Consider the following 24620-nt stretch of genomic DNA (forward strand, 5'->3'; position numbering starts at 1 on the left):
GAGATATCACCCTTGTCCCGCGAGATGAAAGGAAGCTGAGGAACCATCGACGCCTATATTGACCGCGAATCAATTGTAAGCTCGGTTGCTAATCATCGTTACGTTTGCTATCATACGTTTGCTTTTCCTAAAACTTTGCGGATGGATTTTGGTTCCTCTCTCTCTCTTTTTTTCTAAAAATTATAATCCGAGAATTTTTTTTTTTACTTTTTCTGCTGAAACAGACGGATTGAAATTAATTCGCTGTAGGCGCCGCGATTCTCGGCTACGGTTCTGACGACGGTGTTCGTAACAATCGATAACGCTCGGCCGGCTGGGAGAAGGGAGACCATCGCCCTATATAATGCGGTGTATAGGGATAAGATATATCTGTCGATGAACGATCAGGTTAATGAGAGTGACCTTCGATGGACCGATTCATCTCGTCATCGATACATCATTATCCGTAGTGTCGAGAGACGAGTATATACGCTACACGCATATAAGGGGTGCCGAATATATATGGGGTGGAAACAAGAGGGTGATTTTGCATAATAATGCTTTTCAGATCATTTTTGAATACTTTGAGAATATTAATTTAGGCTTTTTGATATGATTTTTATCTTAGTATATTATCTTATGCGTTTTTTTGCGACTATTTAATTATTGTGTTATTTTTGCGCAAAAAATATGCAACGCATTACTAATCTTGCAAAGATTGTTTCGAAACTAATTGCGTTTTTTCATGCTAGGAGTTGAAAATGACAAAGAAAATTAATACACGACTATATACTTATAATTATATAATTATATTAATTGACATATATAAATATATATATATATATATACATACATATTATATGTATGTAATATAAAACAAACTATTAATTGCAATAGATTTATACGTTGCTGAATCACTTATAAGTCTATTGAGTGAAGCTTATTATCTTCGACAGCACAGACGCAGCGCTATTAAGTAATTTACCACAGGATTCTATAATCTTTTTTTATGTAACGTAATTACTCATACTATAGTCGCAATTAGTATTTCTCTATAGATTAATATCGACATTATCTCGCCGAAGTAACAAGCCGCATTAAATCCATATTTTTAACGATGAGAATTTATCGCTATCAAAAGAACACAACAACTTTTGCTTTTGTTATTATATTACCGCATAGTTTAAAATGTATAATTTACATAAAATCAAATTGTGAGCTCTCTTGATTATTATGATATCGTTATAGTTTTATAATAACAAAATTATTTTTATGATTATTATTATAACATATATATGGTTAATTATTTTTATATTTTATAATATTTTTTAAAAATCTTTTTAAACATATACGGAAATATAATGGAAAAAAACAATTCTCTCGCGTATCGATCGAAAATAATCGTAAATTGGTTACGCTTTGCAAACTTTTTGTCGACGCGTGTGGACTATGAATCACGCACCGTCAATGCAGAAACGTTTTTAAAAATTCTACGAGAGAGATCTACAATATTCACATACGCCGTATGAATATCTCTCCGCCGCGCTGGATTGTCCACCAGACATATTGTTTATAAAATTATCACAGTATCGTTCAAACTTATTATATCATATGTACACGCGCTCCTAGAATGTAGAAGATGCTATTTTGTATGAAGCAGCAGGTATAAAAATGTATAATGGAAACTTTCTTTGTGAATTTCAAATAAAGTGAAAGGGTTTAAATATGAGAAAATGCTGAGTGATATGGATTTGATAACGTCACACAGATGTTTTTCTACTTCAGCGCGAAGTTAAATAAATACTTAGACGAGACAAGAATTTCATTAAGAATCTATGAGATATTTAAGATATCTAAAAGGCGCCTTCTAAGCGACATTTAATTTTTCAGGCGTTCGTAGTCTGACGTTCAGACGTTTGCTTCTGGAATTTCTGTAGTATCTTATCGCATAGAATATTTCCAAGTTGATTTTCCTACGTATAACATCTCTCTTTCTCCAAGATATATAACGACAGCATTAGTATATACTCATACCGACGTATATACTTGAAATATGTTTAAGATACATGCATAAACAATTTTCAGCACTTTTCCTGCTGATTCCGATCTTTTTCTTGACTGATTCCATTATAAATCGAAATCAAAATTATTTCATTTAAATGAGCTATATATTAAAGCTGCGCTTTTGAACTTTTAGGCATTGTCGTTAGGTCAACGTTTTTTATTGTCGCTATCGCTTGGAATTTCAAGCGAAATACTGTTGAATGAACGACGATGTGTACTCTAAAATTTTAGAGAATCAAAGATTGATCTTTGGAATGGAATCTAATTCTATTAAAAAGTGCCAAAAAGTGACAATTGAGCCAATGTTAAAAAAAAAAGTGGTTCAATTATTAATTTTTGAGAGTGAGATTTCATTCTTTAGAATTAGATTTCATTCTAAAGATTTTCGGGAACAAATACATAATTTGCTTTAAAAATTTCGCTTTCATGGCGATTTGATTTAAAAAGATTTACGGTCTGCCTTGCAGTCCAGTCTGCATTAAGAATTGGGACATCGAAAGTCTCTCGTATATTTTTGGTAGTCGGCTATAAGTCCGAATAACAGCCTCGAGAAGCACTCAATGAAAGTACAGATGTATCTTTCACGATCGGAATCACGATATCTTGACTGTTTCATGGGGCTTCTACTGAATTTGCTTCGTATAGCCCTTCTCCTTCAGCAGGTCGTCTAACGTTTCCTGATTATAGTAGACAATAAAGTCCTTAGGCTCGACGCCTTCGAATACAGCGTTCACCGACGGTTTCAGGTTGTAGAAGAACAGTGGCTGGCCTCTTTTGGCGAAATCCTTTGTCAGGATCTCAATGACCGTGGCAGCTGTGAAGTCTGCACCGTAAATATGCGAACAGTCAATCACCACAGGCGTCGCGACGCTCTCGGCGCGTCGGCTGTACTTGGTCACCAAATTGCGGACATAATCCACTGAGGGAAATATCAAGCAACGATCCGGTGTCAGCATTAGATACTCGACACCGTGATGAGTCTGTTGAATAAAAGAAAAAAATGGGAACGAACATTATAAAATATATCGCCCAAATCCGTAAAGAGTGCGTGCGAGCTTGAATCAAGAATGGAATGAATTGAAGAGTTAAAATAGATCGTGCATGACTGGTTTTGTATTTTTAAGTAAAAATTAATAATTACCTTAAGCTTCTCTACAGATATTTTCGGTCTGGCAGCGTGATACAGAATAAAGAGAATATTTATTCCGATTCCGCAGAGGATACCGATCTCCAATTGTAGTAACAAACACGCGATAAACGTGCCTACCCCCGGGATGAGATCCGATTCTGCGACACAGAAGAGAGATGGTTAATTTCGATGGCGTATTGAAATAAATATATTTGTATACTAATGAATGAAAAACATGTGCTCTTACTTTTCGTCCTCCACATAGGCTTCACCACTTTGACTTCGACCATGAAGATCACTGCAGCGATAATGATCGCCGCCAAAGTGGCACGTGGAATGAAACTGAAGTACGGGGTGAGGAATAACAGAGCTAAAATTACCAATAAACCTGAAACACACACACATACATATATATAAATGTTGTATCATAATTACAGCTCCTTCTGTAATATTGATCGATCGGTAAATTTAAGCGAAATGTGATTTGAACACTGTGGAAATATAGATACGATTTGAGCATTGTGGAAATATACACGCGAGAAGAATGGTTTTGCGGCGGGAAGAATGGAAAATATTCAAAAATTTAGCTAGATCTGAAAATAATTTTGTTGAATTATCAAAATATTATGAAACGCTTAAACTTGATGACAATGCTAAAAAATTAATACTAGCAGTTTAGATATCTTACATTTTAATATTAATTTAAAATTATTTATATTAACATGAAATTATTTATTAACTTAAAATTATTTTAATGGTCTAAATAAAACTATTTTGTGATCTGTATCTAAATTTTTAGATATTTCAGCGAAATCGTTCTTTCCATGTATATTATTGAAATATACTATGTATTCAGCGAAGATACGCAAGTAATCTCTATATAAAAAAAATAATTAAAAAAAGTTATTCTCCTATTTTTGACCGCTTTTAACTTTACGTCTTCGGCAAAGGATAAATAGATATAATAATTTGCAAAAATTATAAATAAAACCTCACCAGTGTAAATACCGCCAAATGGTGTTCTAACGCCAGAAGCGTTGTTTACTGCGCTCCTGCTAAGGGATCCTGTGCTTGGGAAAGCTTGTATGAAGGAATTTCCAATATTCGTTATACCAATCGCTATCAGCTCCTGCGTAGCGTTCACTGATTTTCCATTGGCTATAAAAAACGCATAAATTCCGTAAATAACTGTTCTTATTAAATATACGATAGGCTTCTAAATGTGTTATATTATAATAAGTTCAACTAAGAAATTCGATCATGTTGAGAAGATTTTAACTTGGTCCTTGAATCAAAGTCAGATCAATTCTTAATATAGAAATACAGCAGAGAATGATATGTATCCTGTTTTCTAAGATAAAATACTCTTACCGAAAGCCTTGCAGATAGCGATATCTTCCATTAGAGAGATGAGTGGTATAACGATGAGTCCACTGCCCAGATTACCGAGCATCTCAATAAACGTGACTGTCGTGTTGCCATTGGTAAATCCAAATGGTGGAATTTGTACAGTAGGTATACCTCCCGGTATGTAACCTAAAGTGAGAAATTTTAGTGTGCTTTATTTTTGAAACATTCTGTAGGGCATTCTTTTATATCACGATATAATTAATAATATAATGTATTTTTTTTACAATAAAATATATGTAACTAAAACAAATTTTATGTAATATTTCATGTCACTATAATTAATAATCAGAATTTTTACAGATTCTTGGTGCAGTTTAAAATAAAATTTTGCATTTATTTATATTGTGTGCAATTTAAACATGATTGTAGTTATTTTTTAAATTAAAAAAAAAAACGAACTTACAAACTTTTAATAAAAATTCTAAAATTTGTTTTCCGATTATCCAGTTTTAAAAAAAAAAAGAGATTTTATTTGTATCTCATACCGATCAATTGGAAACATGGCTCGCTCGAAAAGCTCCAGCCTATTAAACCACAAATTACTACTAAAATTGCGTTTCGCGAGGTGCTGATCAGCCAGATGATTTTATTCACGACACGATGTTTTGTAGTAAGAAGCTCCTCTTTTTTCGGGCCGATTTTGAATGAGCCTAATAACTGTAATTAAAATATTACGTATAAAAATATTACTTTATTGCAATTGTAGTAATATTAATATTAAATTGAATATTAATATTAAATTGAACTGCTTTATTGAAAGTTTCTCGTTAATAATTTTATCATCTCACCTCTCAAAATTGTTACAAATATTTATTTAGGATTACATGCAGCTATATATAATTTATTTTTTTTCTCTTTTAAACAAAATACTTTCTGTATTAAATTTATATTTGTTCGTATTTTATTTCACAATCTATTTTCGTTCGCATTTTAAAAACAAAAAGCTCAGTATTAAATTTATATGTATTCCATGTGAACTATATCTACCATAAATCGCTTGATTAAATTTAAATATTAACATTGCGTTGAGGGAGAATTTTAATAATTTTTTGCAATATATTTCTTATATTAAATAAATACCCTTAGAATTAATAGCAATGCTATGCAGGATATTCCCAAAATAGTGTCCCAGGCGGATGTCGTATGTATCAGTTCACCAATACTCTGCCACATCTCAATAAACTGAGAACCTTTGGCAGGAATACCGAGAATATCTTTGACTTGCGATGTAACAATTATCAAAGCCACTGCTGACGTAAAACCCGAATTTACTGGTCCAGACACGAAATCTATTAGAAATCCTTTTAAAAAATAAAATATAATCTCAATTATTTTATTCATTTCACATTGCGGTTTCGCAATAAAAATAAAATTTCGAAAGAAAATATATTTTAATATGTAAATAGAACGAGAAATAATGTAGCTGTTATAACTTATATTTGAAAATGTCAAAAAATTTAACTAAGCGTTTCTTAATATTTTTATTTCTATTTTATTTTATATTTTATAATTATTTTATTTTTGTTTTAAATTTAATTTAAAACTATTAATTGTAAAGTTAATTTAAAAATATTACAATGTTTAATTCGTGCTAAGGCTCCTGAGTACTCACTCTAACCATATTAAATCGTGACGTCATAAGTGAGAAATATGTATAATAGCGACACGTTGATTTTTCTTGCACGTTTTTGTAAGAGAGAATTTATATGAAATGAAATGATGAGATCGTTTTAAAACACTTGTAAAAATGGACGAAAATTATTCTTGAAAATTATCTCTCTTGAGTCAGTAAATAGTCGTAAAGGCATATAAAGTACGTTTACTAGTTTTTGCTTAATGTGCATACATAACCTATTTTTACTTTACGAGCCTTTTTTCGATTCTTTATTGCTTATCAAGAGAGATAAGGATATTCTTTGTCCGTTTTTACAAATGTTTTAAAGCGATTTCTTTTTGTTTCATCCAAATTCTCTTTATTTACAAATGATATGCAAGCAAAATCAACGTGTCATTTCTCGCTTATGACGTCACGATTTAATATGGCTGAAGTAACTACTAAGACTTAAATTATTGTTTAATACTGTTATTTTATGTAACTTAATATTGACGGTATTTTTTTTTAGATGTTTTCAATTAAATTAATCTTGACAAATTATTGAAGATGACTTACCGAGACCAAATATACCCATTATTAACTCCACGATTCCGGACAAAAAGGACAATAAAATTGCATACATCACTGGAAAGTCTAAGTGAGACACTGTTTGATAAGTCAACAAAGATATTATAGCAGTAGGTCCCATGGGTACATCTTTGCAGGATCCCAAAATTACATATATAAAGCAACCTAGGAAACTGCCGTATAAACCGTACTGAAATAAAAAGTAATATATATGTACAAAATATATACATATACATAGAAAATATATATAAAAGATACCAATTAATTTTTTTAATAGAAAAAAAGGTAGTTGCTTTTCAATTTTCATTATCGAATAAACACCAAACTTTTATCAACAAAAGTAAATTTGTTTGTAATTATATAATTTATAATTATATAATTACAATTTTTTAATAATAGTTATTATTTATTTTCATATCTCTTGAAAATTTGCGAAGGAATCTTCACATTCTTTTTCTAAAAACTGTTTCAATTCTGTTCTTTTTCTTTTTTTTATTATTTTTGATTGAATAAAAGATCAAACGTCCGTACTAACGTAATCTCAGTATGATCCTTGCAACTCTTCGTAATTCTATGTAAGTCATTATATGAGCGATAACTGTCTCGTTTGTTTATATACCTGCGTCGGTAAACCGGCGACTCTTGAATATGCCAGCGACTGAGGAATGACGGTGAGACCCACGGTGATCCCGGCCACTAGATCTCCGAGTGCATCTTGAGTATTGTACCTTGGCAGCCAGTTCAAGATCGGCAGTCTCTTGTAAAGGGTCTTCTTCGTGCATATGGCCCTGGCACGCCGCCTCGTGTGCTGAAATAGTGATTTCAGAAGACCTTCCTTCTGCTTGGCCACGTCATCCCCTGGCTCTTCGATCACTGTTCGCACATATAATTTTATGATAAGAAATTTTATGATAACAAGATTTGTAATATCCTTAATTTTCCTCTAACATAAAAATAAACTATCGTATAAAAATTTTTTATTCTAATATTCAGTAAATTAATTTTATACAGTATATTAGAATGCGTCAAGTGTCAAATATTAAGCTAATAATAATTGACATCCTATATCCTGTTTATCTGTAAGCTTAAATATCAATAAAAATATAGAGAATATAAGTTCAGCCTTTTATTTATTTATATAATATATTCTTTAAATATATATACACACTATATGAAAGTTTATTTTATAATACTTATTATATTTCAAAAAGATCTCATTATCAATTCATGCAATCGTAATTTTTCATCCGTCAATTTATCTATTGATTTGCACTTATATTAATTTACTTCTATTAATTTATTCACGTTTCCGGTGCTATTATTTTCATTCTAGTTCTATAAAATCTTAACATAATAAAAGAAGATCTTATGTTATAAGAAGATGCTTCTGCCTTAAGCAACGTTTGCGATGACTAAATGCAAAAATGTTTTCAATCCTTTTTCAATTATCATTTCAGTTACATAATTTTTTCATCCACTTGTAAAGCAAATAAAAATGATCTGAAAAAATCAGCTGGCTAAACTTCATCGTGGCCATGTACTTTTAACAAGGTGGATTCACGTATGTCATATCATTCGCGGTTCGCCACGTTAACCCATAAATAATTTCGTGCAGTACGCAAAAACGCAACGTGACATGCACGGTAACAAGGACGGAGCTCTTGTATCTACTCTCATACAGACAGCGCGACACTTGAATTTATTATCTCGGCGAAAAGAAAGGAAAAAAATATATATCGTATATACATATACATGTACTACCGTACACGCGCTGAGATGTATTTCTAAAAGCATTACGCGCTGTTCAGAAGACCGATCTTTCATTCGCCCGCCAAGGAAGGCGAACCAGTTTCGCGAAATAAAATCATTGACGACGTGCACATTACCATAATCTTGCATTCGTTAATGTCATCAGATGCAATGCAGTTTTGATAGTAGTTCCCAAAAAGACGATCGAAAAATTTTTTAATTATTTATTTTATTACTAGAGAGATTTCTCGTTGTTATTACTTTTGCGCAATGCATAGGACGATTGATAATATATTAAATAAATTATTGAATATTAAAATAAAAACATTTTTATAAAATTTTTTATCGAAATTTATCGGAGTTTATTATTATCACATGAAAAACAGCAATTATCGATGAAATTTTATCACAGATTTTTTTTATCAACGACTATTACAAATATGATGCAACTGAGGCAAAAGTCTTTATCTTTGTAGTGAATAAATTGGGGCCTCTTAATCCGAAGTTTGTATCGTAATGCGAAGCTCGATATCAATAAATTTACATGAAAATGTAAACAGATCAGAAAGTATTTACCGCCGCTTCTATTATACATTGTTATGGAAAACTAAATTAAAAATTCTCCAAACATTTTACATTTGCTACTTTAAAATGTATTTGCAAGTTACATCTTCTTACTTTATGTTTCAAGATGACGTAAATGATAACACGACAGAGCCAATTCAACTTATCTCTGAAATTAAGTTTAGATAATGAGTCTATCATTATCATCGTGATCTACATAAAATATAAACGAGATCTCTGCTGATTTCGTCAGATGAGTCGCTATCACTTGTCCGAACATGAAGTTTTAGATAGATACTCACTTTTGTGACATCCTCGCCGCATAGAGAAGTGAATTATGCTTTAAAATACGATTATAAATATAGTGCGTTTATTCGTGGGCAGTTTAATAAATCAGTGACCTTTTAAAAGAAGACCATGTTAAAAAATAAATCAAATTTTGATTTAAAAATAGAAGTCATTGATTTATCAAACTGTCCTAGTATTAATATTCTCTTTCTGAGTATTTATTCTGTGCAGCTAAGCGAAAAATACGATTTTATGTATTTTCATTTAGAACTTACAGATAAAATCTGAAGAGCCCTGCATGTCACGATGGTTTCCGTGCGAATTGTGAAGAGATCGAAACGAATGAATGAGATCCACATTGTTGGTGGATTCGCTTAAGCCGTGATTCACGTAGCCCTCTAAACCCTGCCTGCTGTTCGAACTGCTACCGTCTTTCATTCTGAAAACGTAAAATATCAATTAATGTGAGATTCAATCAATAACAATGACGACCAACATTTTCTGTTTACAAACGTTATTTAAAATGAAATAACATATTATATGTTTGTAAGAAGATAAAAAAAGATATAAATAAGATAAAAATAAGATACAAATATAGAAATGGAAAAATAATTTACTCAAAGAAGAAATCTTTCATGTTTTGAAAGAATTAACAACGAGCTTTCGATGGCAATTAGATTAATCGTAACATGTGACAATCGTGATTTCCACACTTTGATCGTTAGTTAAGATGATTGGTGATAATATTTACGAGTAAAGACACCACAAGTCTATTAAACTTGACCGTGATCCATGTATTAATTGCAGTCAAGGCGATATTGTCACGAGGATGTCTTTAACTTACCCTACCTCGTCCATTATAGGAAAAATACATTATGAAAATATTACTATATATATATATATATATATATATATATATATATATATCATAAATAAGATGATTAGATTCGACTTGATTCGCGGCACTCGCCCCGACATTCGTGAAGCAAAGTCTGTCACTAGACTATAACTGCAATAAGAGATCTGTTTATCGTGAATAAACGAAAGCGACGCGACGATTGTTTCTATCCAAACAAAAAGCAGATTAATGAAGAAGAAATTACATATTTAATATTTATAATTATACAGAATTTATTATTAATTCATTATTATTAATTCAGTAACATATAATTATAAATATAAATATATTAATTCAGTTCATCAAAATTCAGTCGATAAAATTTATCATGCGCACCTGTTAAACAAATTCGATGATTGTAAAGAATTTTATCCGATCAATGTCCATTTTTATCAATACAGATTAACTTTAATCTCGATTCAACTTTATCTCTTTTTTTACAAAATGTTTTTAAATCTTTCTAATGATTTATTTAACAAGTCTTTGTGTATATTTAATTTCTTAATTTCTTTTCTATTTTAATTTTAATTTAGCTAAAGACAATTAATTATAAGTGAAGTCAAAACATACCTAAATTGTTTAATTTTGTAAAAGAAAACTACTTTTGATCTTTGTTATTTGTACTTAATTAAACTAATTTATTTAAGTTCAATTAGTGTCGAATTTGTGACCCAATTATTTATTTGTCGTGTGTGACCTTTCTTTTATTCCGTATGATTTAACTTTCTCTATATCTTTTTCTAATTCTTAGAACTAATAAACAAATTAATTTTAATCTCATTACATTGATAGAAACAGGCATAAACATCTTTTTTCTTGTTGTGGAATTGCCGGTCCTTTTTCACTAAAAGCGTCGTCGAGCGGATGCAGCCCCCGAATGTAGGCTGCGTTACATGAGCGCGGTTATCGTAATAACTCTAAGTGTCTCCATTTTATGTAAGACACTCGGTTTCATAACTTTTAAATCTTGTACCCCCGGATCGATATTGCTTGGTAGCCGCGAGCGGTGCATTCGCGTGCGTATTTCGCACGGGAATGTCGCACGCGTTTCTTTTTTTTATTGAAATTAAAGGAAAAACTTTCCTTTCGTTCACTTTAGAACCGTGGAGAAATTACAATTCCGTAATTTACAGGTGTTTAATTTTGAGAGGCACGAATTTTTCGAAATGGTCTTAACTCGTTTGCTTAACCTTCTTCCAAGCTTCAAATTAATTTTAATTTTTATGGATATAATTTAGATCTCGTTTATGATGCTTATTTCAATATAGATTAACTTTAATGTTGGTTCAACTTACTCTTTATCTTCTTTAAATTGTTAAGACTAGAAAAAGATAAAGAATTGTAAAGTTAATCTGTAAATTAACATATATGTAATCTATAAATGTATATATTTGTAGAAACGAGCATTAGAGAAGACTTTTTTTTTCTTTGACGAGTATGTAATGTTTGTAATCCGCGTGATAATCCTCGCTTGAAAGATATGCTTCGATATCAAAGTTGTCCGCATTGCGTAAGCGCGAAGCACGCAAGCATAATTTTACATTACAATTAGCCGAACAATTGCAATAAACAGTCAACTAGGTGATTAATTTTGTTGACATACTTTTCCGTTCGATTCATTGATTCCGAAATTGTTGATCCTAGAATTAACGTTACAGTGTTTATTTTTACAACTCGTTCGCATTTATAACGTCACTAACACTTGATCGCAATCACGCACAAAATTTGCTTAATTAAGTTTTATTTGAATAAAACCTTTATGCCCTCTTTATACTTTTTATGCGTAACACAATAAACATCATTATTATTAATCAAATAATTATAATGCTTGATACACAATGAATATATGAATATGATATGAGAGCGATGTAGAATAGTATTTTTGTTTAGAAAGGCGTGACCGTGTGTCTTATTGAGATTAATTTTAACGTTAAATTCTAGAATTAATCAAGAATTAATTAAATTCTATACACTTTGTGCATATTAATATTCAAGTTTCGTGCGTATTAAATTAAATTTAGTTCTAAGAGTCGCGCTTATCTTTTCCATTTCTAGTTATATAACAATGCTATGACGAAGACGACGAGTTCTCTTAATAAACTTGTTAAAGCAGAAACAAAATAAGAGCTTTTTTTATTACAGTTTAAGAGCTCCTGTTGAATATCTTCTTTATTGCGCGCGATTTTACGAATAAATAAAGCTTATCGTTTCAGCGACGTTCGTTCGAGGAGAGGTAGGTCTTCAAACGTACGTGTCCGAATGTAAACTGAAATAAAACATGTCGTCTTATGCGCCAAAGTGTGACACGTCGACGAACGCGGTCGATGTTTGGTAGAACTGGCGTAATTCACTGTTAGAAGTCACAATTACTACAAGTGGATTCGATTGACTGGCGTCATTTTGTCTGATTGTTTCGCCAATACCACAACGTTTGCTTATACAAATGAAAGCAAAATGAAAATGGAAAGAGGAAAAGTCTATTTCGCGATTGTGCAATAACTGCGACGATACACGCATGTTTCACTTCGATGACAACTTCAACAAATTCCTTGTCTCCTTATTGCATGGATATGCCGAAAAAACGTGATGATCTATAAATATCGTAAATATCGAATCTTGTAATTTCCTTAGTTTCGCTGATTGTACGCATAGTTTGTCCGAGATTTGTGAGTCACGCAACATGTTTTAATAAACGTCAGCATGGTTTTAAGAGGAAATAAATGTAAATTAAGATAACCTGCTCGTGTGTTAATTACGTTGAATCATCTAATGAAAACGGAATAAAATAAAATGCTATTTAAAAGATTTCTTAAGAGGTAATGATATTAACGATGTTACAGTTATTTGCAGCAAAGTATAATAATATGTAATAATAATAATATCTATTTATTATAAGTTATACTTATTTAATAATAAAAAATCAAAATTAGAATATATTTTAACTTTGTTCGTGCGAAAATTATTTTATTAGTACTTCAAATTTATTTATTCAAGAATTTATTTTATTCTTTTTCAAATTGTTTTATATAAATAATGGAATTAAAATTATTAATTGATCTATAGATTTTAAATCGTTAAATTTATGAAAAATTTATTCTGTGCCAGTTACATTTTGGTAGATCTTTTCTAAAGAAATCGTATTTCTGAATTATAATCTGAATTGTAATTGTAATTTTAAACAATATTTTTCAGTTGAAAAATTTCTAAGATGAAAAGAACAATATTTATAAGAGATATTGTAAACGTCAAAATTTTTCGCGTAAAATAGCAATTAATATTGCCATCACGTGCAAGTATAATTGTTTCACTTACGTATCTGTCACGTGCATTCCACACAACTGTAAGATGATTAATGATTTCGAGCGTTGTCGATCGAAATAAAAAAGAAAGGAAAAAAAGACAATGTTGCATCAAAACTAGTTTTCTTATCGTATTAATAATTCATTATCATTTCAATTGTCACGTATTAATCATTTAGAAATTAATAATGAAGGACACCTGTGCAAAAATTTTTTAATATGTAACTACCGATATATGACTGTGTAAAAAAATAATAATTATACAGTTAAAAAATTGTCAGAAAAATGACGTCGTTTAAAGTAGATAAAGTTTTTTTCCTTCGTTTCTTTTTTTCCTTCGAGCTCTTTTCTGACAAGTTTTGAGTTTAGTGACAATCGATGTTATCTAATCTCTAGAAAAACTTATGCAATAATATATTTTAAATTCAGTTGATACTTTAAATAATATTTTATTCTACTTTGTATGCGTGCGTATGTCACATTTTTGACGAACACAATCTATGGATTATATTATCGCGAATTTATCAATAAATATCATAAAATATGTATGTGTGTAGTGTCAAATACAATTCAGTGTACCAACTTCACGTGTTCAAGCTTGTTTTATAAACGTGCACCTTGATAAGCTCGACGGTTTCCCGAATGCATATACACATAGATCTTGTTGCATTAACAAGCATTAGTCTTTGAATCGGCTCGGTTGCAAGTGAAAAGATTGTCAGTTGATAAACGCGCAATGCAAAACGTGTCCGCTTATCGCTTTGACAATGGTACTCTCTAGCGTCAAGGTCTAAGTCGTAGTCACCGCGAACTAGAGTACATAATTACATCTAATTATATGTTAGACCGAAAACTCAGATAAACCGCAGGAGGATGGATATCAGTTTGTGCAAATCGATGGAAAATTGATCGTTATCATACGCGCAGCGTAGACACGCAAGTTCTCAGTATTCTTTGGATTATCGAGAACAAAATCACGAGGAAGTATCGTTTGAAATACAACACCTGACAGAAGATTTCATCAGAGAAACATAAGCGAGAATTGTCGTAAATAGATAATGGTTGATGAGGTTGGTTGAAAAAAATTACTACCTATCGATTACCAAACGAAGATATGAACGGAATGTGTATCCAACACAGATCCGTTCATATCTTCTTTCTGTACTTCGTACAGAAGTTTGGAACTGGAATTAGTTGGAGAATAAACGAGCGCCACATCAGTGTATTTAATTTAATAAACGCATTTTCTTCTATATATAATCGTCACAAGTTGTTGTCTGATGATTAATCCAATCGAACACTAATAAGGAAATATTATCAAAGGATCAGTTCTTTTTTTGTACATGTATACAATATTATCCTTTCATGAAATGTCACGTTAGTAATTATGAAAACTATTTTACGTTATGTAAAACCATTTTAAGTAAAATTTTTATTTAAAATTTCAAAATTAAACGACATAACTGTAATCTTATTTAATTAATATTATAGTTATAATATAAGTCTGTAATTTATAATATAGATTTTTTTATAGTTATGATATAATGTAGTCTATTTCTCAAAATTATTATCTTAATGATAATTTTAATATTTTGTAATTTTATTTGAGTTAAATTTGTCATCGCACGAAAGTCGTTCGTGTAAATTATATATTTTTATAAATTTTATGACTTTAATAAAAAGATATATAACTATTATTTATAATCTAATAAAATAGAAAGTATAATTTTATATAAACTCATGCAAATCTAATCAATCTAAAAATAATATAAAACGTTAAATATACATATTTAATGTTTTGAACTTGTTTATTTTGATTAGACTTATTAAATAATTAATGAAATATGCAAATAAATAATACGAGTAAATGTAAATCATTTCTATATTTTTAAAACGGAAAATCTTAATTCTTAAAATTTAATTCTTAAAATTAGTATTGGTTATTAAGATATTTAATTTAAAAAGAAAAAAAGTCGAATTTAATAATAAATTACAATCTTTATGAATGTTTTTTGCAAGAGTTTTTATCTCAATTTTAATAGTTCTAGAAATAGACTAAAGTAAAGATGTAATAAAAATTACACTCACTTAGATGTTTACACTCGGCTTAAAGAAGATTCGTTTCGATTTTCAGTATCTATCCTTTTAAGCAGAAGAAAAAGTCACAAAATAGTAAAGAATGCGTCTCTCCTCGGTTCTTCTCCTCGAGGAATCCGAAAGGAATTTCACGTTTCAATTTCAAGAATTTTCCTCTCTGCTACTTCGAGGCATCACAGTCACACGGATCGAACCCCATTAAGGTTCTCATCGACATTCGTCAGTGAGAAAAGCGAACATTCGCCGCGGATTTGCTCCTGCGAATTTTCCGGTTTTCCGGAAAATTGGTTGATCCTCTCTTCACAACGTTTCGTTCTCTAGTTAGTTTCCAGCCGCTAAAGGAGATGTCGAAACAAAACGCGAAAATAAGAAAACCGCTTTTAAAAAGTAATATTTACAAATTATAATACATGCATGAATATTTATTATAAATATTTATATACGTCGGGTATATAAGATTTCGGACTGGTTTTCACGGCGCAATGGTTAAACTGAGTTCCCGACGACGCTCGGCCAGCCATTTAAACGCATCGCGCGGGGCAAACTCCCTCTCTCTCCTCGGCGACTTCAGCCTCCCCCGCGACGACGTCGTGAAGAACACTAATCGTCACGTGGTGACTCGAGCCCGGCTGCCGGGAATTCGATTAGATCACGCGCTATCGGTGTAATGCCCTCCGTCGGGAGAATTTTCTAGCATATAAAAGCCATTCGCTCGCGTGTGAGTATCAGTTAAGAAATCTTCCGATCACCCCGTTAAATCTTGCTGATATCTTAGAGGTCGGGACGTCTTAATTGATCAGACAGTCTATTATGGTCTCCGCTCACGAGTCACGAGGTCCGCGATAGGTGAATAGGTCGATATTTATGTTGACACGACAAAGTAACGGATGGCTTCACGAGAAAAATTAATGACCAATGTTTTAATTTAAAATATTGCATGTTGCGATAAGATTTCCGAGGATGGATAAGTCTTTACTTCCGACCTACAGCAAGCGATTTGCGTCCCTCCCGTAATTTAATTGTTATAAAGTGTTGATGCAGTGCTTTATCATCTTTGCATCTTTCTTTATTGCAGAGACGCTATAATCTTTGTGATAAATGGATATTTGGGAGTCAGTTTAATTTTGAAAGTCATTGACGCTATTTATTTATTAAGAGCTTATTATTAATTGGACCTCTTCAAATTTGTGAACATTGTAGTGTACATCAAATTTTATCTGTTAAAATTATTTAATTTTTCATGACATCATTTGAGATCAGATAATGTACATGTTGGAAAAATAGTCAAAATTTTGAAAAAAAAAAATTTTTTTACTATAAATTATTCATTAAAGTGATTAAAAAAAAAAGAAATAAAAAACTCAGAGTCTAAAGGTTAATAAAACGAAATGTAATATTGCTGTATCCATACTAATTTTTGTTTTTCCAAATTTTTTTTCAACAAATTCGTCTGATTTAAGTTAAAAAAGTGCATTAATTTTCTCTCTTTTCTAAGGTATTCGTAGCTGCTCAACGTAGCTTGAAATAATTAAAGCAAAAATTTATTATAAAAATGTATTATTGAGAGAAAAAAATAGCTTGAAGATAATTAAATGATTGTTATAAAATTGCACAGAATAATCTTCTTCTTATCCAGATTTCTTGTTTTCTCAGTTTTAATATCCTCACCTCATATTTGCATTGGTCGACGATAACAATCAACGACGATAAAGAATAATTTTATATTCTCTGTCGTTAAATCGACCAAGCGAAAATATGTTTGCTTAAGAAATCTTCATCGTGGAGGTATGAAAGAAGCGAAAACTTTTGTGCATATTTTTTACTATGTCTGTCATATACATATTCGAAAGAGTATATATTCCTTTTTCACTTTATCTAAAAAAATAAATCATTATTTTATATTAAATATTAAGATGATTTGTATATTGTCTATAAGAAATCTAAACTTGAATAAAGATTCTTCATCTAATATGCACTAATACTTTACTAATTTCCAATACAAGATCTAATAATAGCTATAAATGTCAACATTGAAAGGCAATGAAATGCATTTACATCGTTGAATATTTAAAATAACTGGATAAAGAAATTGATCAACTTTGGTTATACATATTATATCTTTTTGGATAAAAAAATTTAATAATTACATGAGAAATAAAAAAATATTTTAATATTAGAAGTTAGTGTCTTGATAAGGCATTTTTATCTCTTTAGCCATTAAGTTTAGTTATTTCACGGATAATTACAATTAAATAAATCTTATTGTCAACACGTTTATGTACATGAAGTCTAGTACGTTTCGTAAACAGCTCTTAATAAAATTAATTAATAAAATTAGTAGCAAACAAAATGTTGAATGATTAAATATATACATTCTCGTGCCTTCTGTGGCGAAGGATTTTTCAAGCAAACATATTTTCGTCTCGTCAGATTTAGTATTTAATGCAAGAAGAATAATGCTCAATCTTGATTGCTCGTCAATTAATACGAGAATGAAATGAGATATAAGATAAATAAAAAAAGATTTGAATCATCGAACAGTAGTTATGCAAAAATGATTAAATTAATTATTAAAATAATTTTCATTATATTTTTTTAATTTATATTATATTTTTTTCAACATTGTTTTGTGTAATTTGAGTATGACATATAATTTATTTTAATATTTATTGTACATTGTAATGTAATAAAACTTATATTTTGTTATATCACTTACGACTAATTTAAAATTTTTGTACAACTGTAAAATCTTATTCTACATTAGACTATATAAAATGTATTTTAAAATGTATTATTAAAATGTATTATTTTCTGGCGTTTTATATTTTCTTTTTTATTAACCGTATAAGTTAATAATTTTTGTACACAGTATTTTCTGAATGTTAGAAATATTTCAAATTGAGAATAATATTGTTTGCGATGTATTGTTATAATAAAATATTTAATACTTCTGTTAACTTTTTTCGTATCCCTAATCAATTATCATAAATATTGATGCTCCAAATTAATTCACAGAACCATATCGATGATGAGTCCTGGTTCTGTGAATTAACTCTCATTGCATAGTTAACATTTGGATGTTGATATTAAATTAAATTATCATTTATAATTTATATGACAACTTGTTGACTCGTGACGTCACATCGAAAGAAGTCGCAGCAAGTTTTTCTGACGTAAATAAATTGACGTATGAACCGTAGGAAAAACTTATACCGGTATGAATCGGTGACGTTAGGCTTTCGCCATCACATTTACCATACAAAAAATTTTCTCTGACTTGTAAAATGTTTAAGTGGTATCTGAAACGATTTTCATTTGAAAATACGTTAAAGTATTATATGCATTGTATGCAAGTATTGCATTGCAGAGTTCATACAAACAATATTATATTCTATCTAAAATATTACTAAAATCTCACTAAAAATTTAAAAACTTAAAATTTTCTAAATAATTATTTTATATGTATATAAAAGTGATTAGAGAAAAAACTGAAATTATAATCGCAATAGAAAATCAATAATCAAAAAAATAATATAAAGAATCGTTATCTAAAACTAATTATTGCATCTATAATCAAATTTATTGCTAAAGTCGAATTAATGCATTCAATACTATCATAATTGTCAACATCTGATAAAAATGCTAAATAATGCTGAGTGATGACTAAAGAATTTCAAAGCTTATGTATTTTCTTAATAACTATTTTTGTTGAGAAAGTAAAATGGAAATAAATAAAGCATTGCATGAGAGAATGTCTAATTAAATATGATAAATATAGTAAATTTTAAGAATATATTGAGAACCACTGCGTCAAGTGTAAGTTCAATTGCCTTAAATAAATACATTGCATTATGCAATTATATGAATGTGCCATGAAATCTCGTGACTGGTCCCAGTCACGGGACAGACATTACTTTCCGCACTCCGCGCCAGCAATGAGATTTCAAGGTAATCTCGTTGTTTTGCGGCATTTTAATCGGTCACGTGTTTTCAGTTGATCTACCAATCTGATAGCACGCTGGTGCCAAAGAGCTTTGCGGTTCGACAATAAATCCATATTGAATCGACTCATATAGAGATATGAGAGACATTATGAATATGTTAGACATTATGGATATCAAATAACACACCAATTTCCATGAATATCTTCTTTCGATTTTTTCATTTATTTCTCATATTTTTGGATATAAATTCTCCGTTATTACATAAAAATGTGTAACATTTTAGCTTAGTTTTATTTTTCAAATTTTCGAAGGAAACAAAAAGAACTAGAAAGACAGAAAGAAAAAATTAAAAATAGAGTAAATAAAATTATTTATTAAAGACTTATAAAATATAAAAAAAATAATTTTCTAATATTTAAGGACTGTTAAGCTGAATTATTTTTATCACAACTTTACAACTTTTGACAATAACTATAGTTTTGGTAGTAATACTCTATTTTCAAATACTAAAACTCTTATCTATCTGCAGCCTCGGATTTAATATTTAAAAAAGCTTTGTTTTCATCCTACGTTTCTCTTGGCTTATTAAGTAAGGAAAGACTGCTTTTCTATAACTAAATGAATAAACAGTTACATATTAAAAAATACTTTTCTCTCAATATAATCAATCATACTCCTACAAATTCGAATTAATTTACGCAATCAATGACCTGTCGATCACTTTAATTAGTCGAATTTTATGACGTATAGTATTCTGATACCATTTAATAAAGTAGAAAAATTGATGTAACTTACATGTAGTGTCTAAGTGAAAGCACGTGCTACAAATTTTGCACATAAACAGCGATTAGGCTGGGGTCGCCTTGGAGAATTTAATGCGTCATAATATATGATCTCACAAGAAGATATACTTGAACAATAATTAACGGGGGGGACATAATTATTATTGACGAATCAAACAGCGGCATTTATTCGCATAGCTCCTGTATTCTTAATAGTCTTTAAGAACAAGTACTTTTATCTCGCGATGGCTTTCGCGAGATCCTCTTGCTCGGGATTGATCTACTGAACTATCGAACTTCTATCTCGATCGGCACGTCGTCGAGATACTGCCTCTTAAAATCAACATGCAACTCATGTTTTCTTGCAACATGCAAGTTTAATGTAATACGGTTTAGTAAGACGCGATAGCGAGATTTCATACATATTTGATAATTGCAACCTTGAATTTGAAATACTGTGGTATATTCTCATTTTTAAACGCTACAAGAACAACTTGTGACCGCAGCAAGATTGCCCAATGTGACGCAAAAATCAACGTCATTCATTGAATGAATTTTCCGGATGTAAAACAAAAGCTGCTATAAAAACGTGTGAATCATTGGCGTTCCGTTTGACTGTTTTTTCAGCTTCGCGATTGACTAATTAAGCGTTGCACCTAATTAACGTGTATTTTTATTATCTTACATCGTTCTCATTTTTAATAAACGTGTCAGGACGGAAATACGAATCATTCGTTCGGCGGGAAATTCCCGCGGGAAATTACAATGTGTGAGAACTCAAAAACCGACAGGAACAGTAAAGGAAGGCAATAATGATAGTGACTGAAGATAAGACGCGTGGCGTATTATGAATCTAACGTTTGTATATCAATCGCGAAAATTATCGTGCGAATGTCGAGTCTTATTAATATTTTTTATATACAATAGCCCAATTTTATATAATTATAGCAATGACATATTTTGACTATCTCCGTGTTTACTTTTACAATTAACGCAAAATTATCATCGCGCAAATAATCTTCCATCGATATTTTTAACATCCGATTTGTACACGTTATTTTTATGGAACGTCACTTTAGTTAGATATAAATGCACTTCTTCTATATAATTGATTTTGTGATTATTGTTTTAGTAAAAATGTCGTCGTGCAAGTAAATTCTCATTAACATATTCGATATGTAATAAATTATAGATACATGTTTGTGCAAAGTATCAGTTTATAAACTTTTTCTACAGTTATCAATCGAAACCAATAGACAGTTAAATCGTTAGTAATTTTAATAATAAATTTACGTTACGTCAGATGTCCAGGATAATTATTCACGTGATCGAACATTAATTATTAATAGTATTAAGATATCCAATACCTATCACAATAGTTAATCGTATAAATTAATTTTACGTGGAATATCAACTATTTTTCTAGTTCCATGAACGGAGTAATGAGGAAAATTTAAGAAACGTGAATTTTTATTGTGAATTAATGCCGAAACGTATAACGATACTATGTGAAGTCTCTGGAATGTTGTATTTACATACTTTATGCGAGAATGTTAAGGCGTTGAACAATAATAATCGCAGTAATAGTCGGACAGAAATTGTTGTTGCTTTTTTTCACAGACATAATCACGTTAAAATTACATCCTTAATTATTTAAAAAACTATTAAATTCTATATTAAATACGTAAGCGATGACGTTTATTTATTCTTTTTTTAAAGATATACACCTGGCAAATAATAAAATAAAAAGCGATATTAAAACAATGAACAATAAAAAACAGATATATTATGAACGTGTGCATTGCGACGAATAAAGAACATTTGATCAATAAAATATAATAATAAGTTCTAATATAATAATTAAATAATAGAGCGATTATTAAATAATCTCGAGTTTATATTAAAAATCTACAATATATGATTATTATAAGGACATTTAATTATTAAAAATAATTACTATAAAAACATGAAAAAATTATTTTATTTTATTCATAAAATTCCTCCAGCATTAATAATATAAGATCGAGTGGCACATTATCGACTAAAACTATTTACGAGGAGCTTATTTTGGTATGACTTTTAGATAAATTGTCATGAATTTTTATACCTATATTTGAAAAGTTTGAAGATAAAAGTTTCAAAAGTTAAATTAAAAGAGCAGAGGTTAGTGATCGAGTACCATATTGCTCCCGAATCGAAAATAGAGACTGCAGCTAAAAATCAAAATTTTCCAAAGATGAAATAAATGGATAAAATCTCGCTTTCATCTGATTGACTAATAGACAACTCATATTGACCTCGAAATTATCGAAAGCACATGACAAATTCCTCGAAAGCTAAATAGAAGCGCTGTCAATAAAGAAAAAATATCACATGACAAATTCTCTGAAAACTACACATTGAAACAGGAGCGTTACTAAGATATATATAATACTGAGAGAAAAACAAAATTTGAAATAAAATGACTTTTCATAATCATTGCAGTTAAAATAAAATTAATTTCATTATATATATTTAATCGTCGGTACAAATGAGTAATATGGAAATACAAAAGAATGTGAATAAAATGATATAATGGTACTTTACATATAAAAATTTTTAATGAATTTGTGAAGCTCTCGCATTCGTAAGAAAACCAATTTAAAAAAGATCAATTTTGTTTTAGCTCGAAACTTACCTGGTAAAACTTGAGTTATCACAAAGTTGGGCCAGTTCAATAGTGCGTTATTCTAGAAATTTGATTTCAGACGTTTCGTCAGGGAAGAAACAGCTTGGAATAGGATGTATTTACGTCACTTGGGAATTCCACTATGTATGCGGGCATTCAACTTTTAGATCAGATACAAAACCGTTCACTCTCGAGATCATACCGACAACTGATGTTTGTTTACAATTTTGTAACATCGTATTTACACCTACCTGACTTATATGCTTAATCTCCTAATCTAGTTGTGTTAATCTAACAGAATAAAGTAACTTCTTAGCTTAAAAAAACCGCTTTCTTCATTTTCACTCTTAATATTATATATTATGCAAATCCGAATTCTCATAAATCGTGAGCGCATAGAATGAAAATGTGAACCTTTGAATTTATTCAGTACTACAATCGCTTATTGAGCTCAGTGAGTTCTTGCATTTGATTAGCATATTCCGTTAGATCTAAAAATATAAAGCACACAGAAGTAAGAGCGCTCAGTGAGTGGTTGTAGTACTTAATGTACCCATTGAAACAAATAAGAGCCATATAATGAATTTAAAAATCACAAAGAGACGAAATATTTCAATTCTTTACCAAATCTAATAATGATTTATTAGTTCTATAATTGTTGTCAGTTGAAATTATTTTAATAATAAAATAATTAAAAAGTTAAATATTTTAATTATTTAAATAAATCGCCAAAAATTTAGATATTTTAATTAATAGCAATATTAATCATAGCAAAAAATGTATACAATTACAATTATAGAAGTGCACATAAATTTGTTATAAAAAGATAAACTAAAAACAGATAATAATTTGTTATAAAAAGATGAACTAAAAACAGATCAATTAAATTTTCTTCATTATACGTTGCGTTATGATGTCACATTTTTATGCCTCCTTTAATTCTTTTCAATCTGAATTTCTTTTGAATCTCAGTACGATTCTTTAAAATATTTATTCGAATATTTGTTAATCAAATCATAAAAATGTACAAAAAATAATGAGCATTAGGAGTCAGCGTTGGAAATCAATTGCGCAAAAAAAAAAAAAAATCGAATATTTGTAATGGGATCAAATTCGTACCGTTTCACACGTGCTTAATCTATGTAAGCAGCTACAGGAATTTCGCGAAAGTGTTGGCATTCATATCTTCTGGCACGAATTTCCCCTTTTTATTCCTCATGAAACAATCTTTTTCTGTGACGCGTCCATGCAGTTACGAATACGATTGACATTAATCCGTCTTGTAAAAGAGATATAACTTCGTGAATCTATTTCGTAAGTCTCAGGTTGGGAAATAATAGTTTAATGTAGAACGCCATCAATTACGCATGCAATATGCGTAATTTTTCCTTATTTATGTGTCACAGGACTTTCCTTATGCGCTAAGTAAGAGTTGCTTTTAGAAGAATAGAGGAAATATGCAATGGATACATGGAACACCTGTGAGGTAAAAGTTCTGTGTAAAACATATCGGAATGTAAAACAAGATTAATATGGTGATAGGAAGTACATTTGAATATTTAGATTC

At 30.1% G+C, this 24620-nt stretch overlaps 1 protein-coding gene across 4 annotated transcripts; it reads right to left on the reverse strand.

The window, feature by feature from the left end:
* Positions 1-132: 132 nt before the first annotated feature.
* On the reverse strand, positions 133-24079 carry Esp (Epidermal stripes and patches). 4 transcript variants are annotated; one of them, XM_087408486.1, is made up of 12 exons: positions 16103-17511; positions 15651-15994; positions 9641-9804; positions 7384-7637; positions 6753-6954; positions 5663-5883; positions 5068-5239; positions 4544-4708; positions 4169-4330; positions 3420-3560; positions 3185-3330; positions 135-3023 (listed from the first exon to the last, which is right to left on the reverse strand). In XM_087408486.1, exons 3-12 carry the CDS (start codon positions 9801-9803, stop codon positions 2667-2669), a joined length of 1983 nt encoding a protein of 660 aa, XP_087264612.1. In that variant the 5' UTR covers position 9804; positions 15651-15994; positions 16103-17511; the 3' UTR covers positions 135-2666. The 4 variants fall into 4 exon arrangements, with proteins under 4 accessions (XP_011051778.1, XP_087264613.1, XP_087264612.1 ...); XM_011053476.2 differs by lacking the exons at positions 15651-15994; positions 16103-17511 and adding an exon at positions 23063-24079 and having other exon boundaries at positions 133-3023; XM_087408487.1 differs by lacking the exons at positions 15651-15994; positions 16103-17511 and adding an exon at positions 12404-13086 and having other exon boundaries at positions 133-3023.
* Positions 24080-24620: the final 541 nt, after the last annotated feature.

Source organism: Acromyrmex echinatior, chromosome 8 (assembly GCF_024713525.1).
Source record: "Acromyrmex echinatior isolate Ae372 chromosome 8, ASM2471352v2, whole genome shotgun sequence".
NCBI lineage: Eukaryota > Metazoa > Arthropoda > Insecta > Hymenoptera > Formicidae > Acromyrmex > Acromyrmex echinatior.